The sequence below is a fragment of the Tetrao urogallus genome, assembly GCF_951394365.1.
Source record: "Tetrao urogallus genome assembly, chromosome: Z".
Taxonomy (NCBI): domain Eukaryota; kingdom Metazoa; phylum Chordata; class Aves; order Galliformes; family Phasianidae; genus Tetrao; species Tetrao urogallus.
Window position 1 is genome coordinate 58,598,039 of NC_136816.1, and position 8,498 is coordinate 58,606,536.

An 8,498-nucleotide genomic window follows, 5' to 3' on the forward strand; every position below is an offset into this window, starting at 1 on the left:
TGAGACGGATGTGAGAGTTTTCAGCCCTCATGCAAAACAACTAACTAAACATAACAGATTACATCAGCTCAGGCTTTTCAATTCCTGGATGGCAGTAGAGTGCTAATCCAACCTTCATCCTGGATTTCATAAACTGAAACAAGGGAGGCTGGCAGGAGCAGCGCTGCCGGATTGAGGAAGCTGACGACGGTGCAGCATGTGGGCAACACGCTGTATAAAGCTCATAAACTTGTAGGCTGATGTGTGCAGCTACTGCTTTGGATTCTGTACCTCTGCTTCCCTCCGCACCAGGCGCCGGGCTGAACACCGCAATCTGCTCCCTGGGACCGAGCGTTGACCCCTGCGAGACATGAAGGGCTTCCTGTTGCTCACACTCCTCCTAATGCCTGCACACGCTGGAGCTGCTTGGAGTGCGAAATACGCGGTCGATTGCCCCGAGCCCTGTGACAGTAATGCGTGCAAAAGCACCTTGCGCTGTAAGCGGACGGTGCTGGACGACTGCGGCTGCTGCCGGGTGTGCGCGGCAGTGCTGGGCGAGACGTGCTATCGCACGGTCTCGGGCATGGACGGTGTCAAGTGCGGCCCGGGGCTGAAGTGCCAGTTTTACACTGAGGAGGATGATTTTGGTGATGAATTCGGTATCTGCAAAGGTAAAGACCATCACACTGCATGCACCCACTGCGGTGATTTGACAGCAGCCTACGTGTAGCCTCCTGCTTGCAAGGTCTGAAAAGAGGTTTTTCCAGCTCAGCTCTTACCTGAGAGGAAAGTCGGAAATACCTGCCTTTATCAAAAGGTGTTACATGTAGGAGGGCCAGGCTTACTGATGGGAGAGCGTTGTTTAGGATCAGGGACATCTGTGGGAAAGCACAGATAGGTTGTGTGCAGGGATAATAAGATTTGTGGTTGAGACTTTGGAGACTCAGGAGCTGTCCTGACCCCTCTGCTGAGCTGCATGGTGGCTCTGTGTAGCACGCAAAGACCTTAATCCTGCGTGTCCAGCCTTGCTGAAGGACGCTGTGTCTTATTCATTCCTGCCTGTGAGGTGCTCAGCTGCTATGGGGACATGGTCAGGGCAGGCAGAGCCCTGTGGCAGGAGATGGGGAGCAGGAGGGTGCGGGCTGCCTCTGCTTGCAGCTGCTGCCAGGTAGGCTGCATCTACCCTCAGCTCAGCACATTCCAGCTAAGAGCATCATTGCTCCATGCAAAAACGAGAATCTTCTAAAGGAGAAAAGGAATTAGGTTGCTGAGAGGTTGGGGAAAGCTTTTAAAATAAGCCATTAACAATAATGCTTTACAAAGCATGAAAGCAGTATGTTTTCCTGCACACCACTTCAGTGAGTAGATACAGATATGCCTCTGAATAACTTCCTTAAACACAGAGGCATCTTGGCAGTTAAGTGTTAGGAGTATTAATAGTCGTAGTGAAAGGCATGAGTGAGGACCAGGCACTGCAAAAATTGTTCAGACTGACTTACACAAAGCATGCTTTTACTTATGTTGGGATGTGAAGGTGAATTCATGTGCATGTTAGAGGGTGAAATTCAAAACCCTCATTTTGTTTCTAAGGGATAGAATTTACACGTAAGGATCGTGTCTTTGGTGCACCCACCAAAATTACTTTCATGAGATAGATGACAGATCTTCATTTTACTAAAATTACTGTAGTGCATGGTACCATCTCTAATCATTTTAACAGTTATTTGAACTATTCTTTATTTTTCACTATCACAAATGAATGTCTTTCAATGGCACAGTTAAAAGTGGAAAAAGAAATGCTGAGGAAGATGAGATCTCAATTTCTGAAGATGATTTTTGGAAGCACTGTTGAAAATACAGAGTAAAACCATTTTTTTTTTCCCCAAGAAACCAAAGAAAATACTCTCAATGAATGCATGCCGAGCTGAAGTTGTAAATCAGTATTTAAGACTTGTATTGCCCACAGGTAGATTTGCACTTATTATTATGGGGCTCATTTCTAATTTCTTTTTTTCATCTCTGCTCAGAGACGGCACAATCTTCTTCTGTACTTATGTGAATGCCATCAGACTAAGTGTGGGAACAAGTATTCTTAACTTAGGTATCCATTTATAGCTATTTTAGCAGATTACCTACTAATTTCAATAACTTTTGTGTTTGCAGTAATTCCTGGAGTCAGGGAGGCTGGATTCTCTCTAATATCATGCAACCAGTTTATTTTTAGGTAGTGGACAAAAAATAACCTGAACTCCCTGTTCTTCAGTGTCTGAATTCTGGAATGGCTAGAACATGCACAGCGTGTTTCAGAGCAGCTTTCTGAGTACAAATTCATGTTCTTCGTGGTTCTTATCTAAAAAATGCGTTAAGGGTTTCCATATTTTTATTAGCAGCAATGTCATTATTGTTCAAAACAGTCTATGAAGACTGGTGTTCCGCATTTTCATTGGTAAGATACATTTCTGTCACAGAGAGAATCTACTCTTGCTTCCCTTAAATCATTGCAACCTATCTGGTAATTTATGTAGGAGCAGGTCCCTGTTGAATATTACTTACAAACTGCAAAATTGGCTAAAATTTCCCATTTCGGTCAGACCTTAAGAGCATCATCGATGCCAGGGTCATTACATAGTTCTTTGGATTTGGGCTTATTTCCATTGCCTTTGTGTCCCAGCTTTCTGTGCGGAGTAACTGAGCACTCACAACATACAGATTAAGGCTTCATGGGATGTGTGCTGTCAGCCCTGCTTGTTCTTCAGGGAGGACTGTGCATACACAAACTGTTTACTTGTGACAAGGTTTGGGTTTTGCTTTATGTGCACAAACAGCAAATCAAAGACTGTGTGTGAAAGGAGGTATATGAACACTTGGTGAGGTTCTCCAAGCTGCGATGATTCACTGTGTGATGCTCAGCAGGGAATGCCCAGCAGGGAACTGGTTGGATTTTCAGTACTTTTCCTTAATGGAAAAGTGCCCAGTGGGTACAGAGAGAATAGTAAAATGTTGGCTTCATTTTGGGGCATTATCCTGACTTTTCAGATACACCAGGATGTATAGAAAAATATTTGCATTGGTTCAAGAGATTGGACAGAGAAGAGTAAGCCTGCTGTGGAATGGTAAATGTACAGAAACCAGGTCTGGCTTGGAAGGTCCTAGTGCTCAAAATAGGGGAGAACAGAAGAACATGACAGGAAAAGTATTATAAGTGCGTAAAGTGGCCGTTGCCCTTCCGGAGGCTTTTGTGGGAGTCTGGGCTACCTGTGTCCTTGGTCCAGTGAGGGATTAACGTGCTCCAAGGGCTAGAATGGGAAATACTCTGGGACTCATCATTTAGGGTGGCCCCTGGGATGGAAAGGATCGTCTGAAATACAGACCTTTCTTCTGGCACACTCCATGTGTTCCCTGGGTTGATTTCTTGTGGGGGTGTCTGGAGAGGGCATGTTCATGCTGGAATTTCTGTGTTGTTATCTCTTAACTTCTGGTCCTACAAAGATACAAACAGCAACACAGAGGATGACAAGGGCTGTGACACCGCGTCTCACAACTCTGGGAAAATACGCGTTGTAGCAAAGTCACATCACACAATCCCCTGTCATGCAATCTACCCTGGGATGGGGCAAATCCTCTGCGCCTGATTGCTGTCTGTCATATGCAGGCAGCGCTTCACTCTCTGAGAACTCTTTGCACGTGTGCTGGGACGTTTGCAGGAGCGCTCCCCATGTCTGGGGATGCGAGGATGCACTGCCACCCTGGAGAGCTCCCTAGGGTCGTGCGGGGCGCCTGCGGGGCACCTTCTGCACCCCAGCGTGGGCAGCACCGAGTCTGCGCCTCCTCCAGACCAGGTGATCTTGTGTCCAAACAGTGAGCTCAGAAGCTTTCTGAAGTATTCTTCTTCTCTAAATGCAGTGTTTAACCTCTAACGACAGCCTCGATGACTGCATATTCATGTGTTCATATTGCATTCTATTTGCATTTTAGAACTACAAGAGTTTCGGTGAAGAGTAGCACACTGTAAACAAACTGCAGGAAAAGGAATGATGCATATAATGTGTATAATGCGTGGAAAGGAAAATCTGTGATTATTAGAACTTGAAAATATTGTATCAAATAATCAACATCCCAAAATGTTTTCATTAAAGTTTGTCTGGATGGCACTAAAAGGTTTTCTACTTCTAAGGACAAAGCCGAGGCAGCTATTGAGGGCACTGGTAGCTGACCTCGATCACTGAGGAATACTTTGCTGCATTGCTTTTTTTCAGAGTGTCCCTACGGTACCTATGGCATGGAGTGCAGGAAAACTTGCAACTGTCCGTCTGGCATCTGTGACAGAGTCACTGGGAAGTGTTTAAAGTTCCCATTTTTTCAACTGTCTGCTTCAAAGCCTCCAAATCGACGAAAAATAATTTCTCACACAGGTAAGACTTTCTGGGGCAGCTGGTTCTAGTAATCTCCTTGTACATGATCTACTGGCATGCGATGTGAGCTCTGTGTGAGCTTTGGTGAAGCTGAGCAAAGAGCTAGCTGCGCAAGGCTTCCTCTGACTGGCAGCTCCCTTAGCATAAGGCAAGGAGTTAGGTGAGCAGTAACACATAGTAAAAACATTCAGAAATCACAACATTTGAGAAATTCTTTGCAGCTGTTGAGTGCACTAAGACTGCAGTGTCACCTGTGCAATGGGAGGATGTGTGAGGACTTGTATCAACCAGCTCACATGAAGTCAAAACAGGATTTCGTTATATTAACATTGCCACTGTCAGCTAATATAGGTAAAAATAACATATTTTTTCCCTTGAAAACAGAGCATTCTACATATTTAGTTGTCAGTGATCCGTTTAGTGAAGTGCTTCAGTTTAGTTGCTAATCGCAATACTTTTGGAATAAGTTCTAATGTTTAGGATTGTGTCTGAAACCTGTAGCAGATCTTCTCAGACTTATTTAAAAAACAAGCAAACAAACAAACAAAGGGGAACATACGGAAAATTGAAATGTTTGAGGAGGGAGGAAGTGAAGGCTGAATTTTTCAAAGCTGGGATTAACTTTTCTTTCCATTTGGTTTATTTTCTTGAGGTATACCTAACCAAACAACGCTAACCTTAAATACAAGTACCAGTCAAAATGAATACAAATGCGAAGATTTTAAATGAATACAACGGATTTAATTCTAGACTTACCAGAGGCTTCTCTGGGATTTTACTCCAAATGCTTTGAATTTTATTTCTCCTTAAACAACAGTTTTCTTGCCTAGTTTTGATTTTTCTCTTGCTATTTTTAGCTATCCAGACCTTTTAGCATTGATATCTGTTATGTTTCTTCCACTGTTTAGAAAAGCTTAGACAGAAACAAACTGCCTTACACTTGTACTTTGTTTAAAGTGATTGTTCAAAACACCTTGCAAGATGGATCAGTCCTGATCCTTTCTGATTTTCCTTTATGATTTTGTTCCTTCACCTTTTCAGGTGTTTTTTTGTTTGTTTGTTTGTTTGTTTTGTTTTTTTAAATGACTAAATTTAAATGATTAAAAGGGGCTAAAATATCATTAAGAAAATATTCCTTGCTTTCTACTTAGTTTATTTATCAGATGTATTTCAGATACTATACTTATGTTATATTCCAGACTTTTTTTTTAATTGATGCCTCAAGAACTTTCCCCTCACTTTTGTCCCAAAACTTCCACACCCTCAGTGCATATTGTTTTATCCCAGCCAGGATGAAATTCTTACCCCATGGAAACAAGTGGGACTTTTTCACCCATGCAAATGTTACACCAACATATATTCCTCAAATGTGGGATGGATGTAGACCAGGTGCTCTATGCATAGTGTCTCATAGGATGATCACACAAGGTTTCATTTAACACTGGTATTCAGAGGTGGCTATATAATTCAGAGCAGATCCTCGGTTAATTAAAACAGCTGTGGATACTTCTGTATGTTAATTGGGTATTTCTGGCCCATGTATTCCATGAAGGCCTTATGCCTACATTTACCCTGAGGACTTCAAGTCTTCCAGAGCATGTTTCTGTGTATTAGTGTGGTCGCCTTCCTCATCAAACAGTAGGGCAGTGGCTGCCACACATTGCCCTGGGCCAGCAATCCCTGCCAAGCAACCTCAGTCGCAGCTCAGGAATCAGTGTGAGCCAGGAACCACTTCCAGTAGACAAACTGGATATATTTTACCTTTTTTTTTTCTTTTTTTTTTTTTTCTTTCTGTAAGAGAGCCTAATGGCATACATTGGGCTGTTGCATGCCAGCTGGCCTCTGTCTGAGCATAGCTGCAGCTTCAGCCCTTTGAGAACATGCGGCTGGTTCCATGTCATTTCTGAGCATTACAGTGAGAAAACCAAACTCATATCACCTGCTTTTTGCTTAGACTATTAGGAGGCACATCTGTCTTATTCCACAATCTGGCAGAAATTCTGCAACCAGATAACTGGTGACAATCAGGTGAATTCCTGCAAAAATTATTGTCAGCTGAGACTTTTCTGAAATGTTCCTAAAACCAGAGACGTTGCTGTAGGAAATTATTCTAATCATCTCATTCCCATGAAATCTACTTTATTATTATATTTTCAGATAACGACATGGCATCGGGGGATGGCAATTCTGTAAAAGAGGAATTTGTTAAGGAGAAAGCAATTCGCACCCCCGTGATGAAGTGGCTAAATCCTCGCTGATATTTACTTGTGCTAATAAGACTTTATAAAGAATGCATTTCTCACAGATTATTGAATATGCAACAACACACTTTAAGAAAGAAGTAAATCTATAGCGTATGAAAATGTAACCTCTACAGGCCAATTGTGATTCTGTTTGTCATGAGAAAAATGTTTACTTAAAAATAGACTGTACAGTGTATATGATTTTTGATATTTGTTTTGATAAGTATTTGAAGAAAGAAACATTGGGGATCTCTGAATGTATAGTAATATTGAAAAAAGAGCACAAGTCATTTAAATAATATCATAAGCCCACTTTTGCAGCCTCAGTCCAGGAGAGCTCTCACTGAATTCTGTTGACAGTTTGGGTGAATGAAACCATGGGTATGGAGCCAAGGCAATAAAAAGGAATGTCAACAAATCCCAGGATAGAAAGCAATGCCCCTTAGTCACACCAACATAACAACAACATAAGAGCTCAGTGGTGCGAATTAAATAAAGCAGTGTTAGTCACTGGTCATTTTCTGCTTTTTGGAAGTTTGGTGACAATTGCTTGGAGGTAAATACACCTTTCTTCAGGGAGAAAACACATTTGAATTTATATTGAAGAACTTTGCTGAAATACTGCAGGCATATCCCATATTAAGGAGGACTTCTGAAATTAAATTCTGTGGAAAGAAAAGCATACTTAGTAAATTATACTGATATATAGAGAAGGATCAGAAAAGAAAGAAGTTGCTTGGCATTATTTAAATGTGTATGCTTCTATAAAGCAGCTGTTTTGGTGCCGTTAGAGCAATGCCTCCATTTACTGGGTCAGAGGACAGCAAGTGGACCTTCATCCTCTCCATCCTCATCATGGGCTGTTGCTCAGCTGTCACTCTGCTGGAACTCATCTAATCAAATGAATGGAAAACTCGGACTCTCAGTTAAGTGACAGGGCAGCCAAGCTCACAGAGTTCCAGGTGACCCTACTGGAGCAGGGGTTGGTCCAGGTGACCTCCAGAGGTCCCTTCCAGCCTCAGCCATTCTGGGATTCTGTGATGCTTTGGTGTCAAGCCCTCCATTTCTTATGTGCATGAGCAAGCATCCCCATTTTAGTCAGTATAATTTATATACTTCAGAGTGTTTCGGGAACTTGGCAGCATCCATCATTCAAGCCAAACTGGATTATATTTGTAACACAAAATGCCACACAGAGATAGGTTTTCTGGTATGTTTGGAAATGACTGGATCTTCAGATAAAGGAAGTGAATGTAGCGTAACAGAACGAACCTGTGCTGCATAAGTTCAGAACTGCCTCATAAGACAGAAAACTCTCATTGGAAATGCACTTTGAATTGAATTGCATGTTCACTTTGAAAGCAATGTGAGCTTTGACAGTGACTTCAGTAAAGCAAGGAGCACAGAGTACCACTGCCAAGGTTTTGTGCAGGATCTGAAAATTTACCTTGTAACTACAACCAAGAGAAACTCTGGAGCCTTTAAGAAGTCCAGACCTTGATCCAAAGGCAGTTTCAGTGAAAGCAGGTTGCTTACCTGAGAGGGAAACACTGAGTCACACCGTGTCAGAGCAAAAGGACAATGTCTGCTATGGACTTCAAATATCAATATGGCAGCATGGGTCCATGATAATCTAGAAAGCATAAATCTCAAACTAGCAGATACCACATTTAAACTTGTAATGAATGTCTAGGACTGAGAGGGAGAAATTTTGTCTTGGGATATTTATAGGAAAACATATTGATACTCATCTATTGATATCAAAAGCAATCTTTTGACACTTTCAGTGAGAGCAGAATCCAATCCACGCTCTTTCAGCAGACTGAATTGCATTATTTAAAGAATGTAGTAAATATTTGCATAC

At 42.1% G+C, this 8,498-nt stretch overlaps 1 protein-coding gene across 1 annotated transcript; it reads left to right on the top strand.

Annotated features, from left to right (window-relative positions):
- Positions 1-343: 343 nt before the first annotated feature.
- On the top strand, positions 344-6,649 carry ESM1 (endothelial cell specific molecule 1; the record flags this gene model as incomplete). The annotated part of the gene is made up of 3 exons (XM_079548757.1): positions 344-650; positions 4,236-4,391; positions 6,549-6,649. Exons 1-3 carry the CDS (start codon positions 350-352, stop codon positions 6,647-6,649), a joined length of 558 nt encoding a protein of 185 aa, XP_079404883.1. The 5' UTR covers positions 344-349.
- Between the last annotated feature and the right edge of the window lie 1,849 nt (positions 6,650-8,498).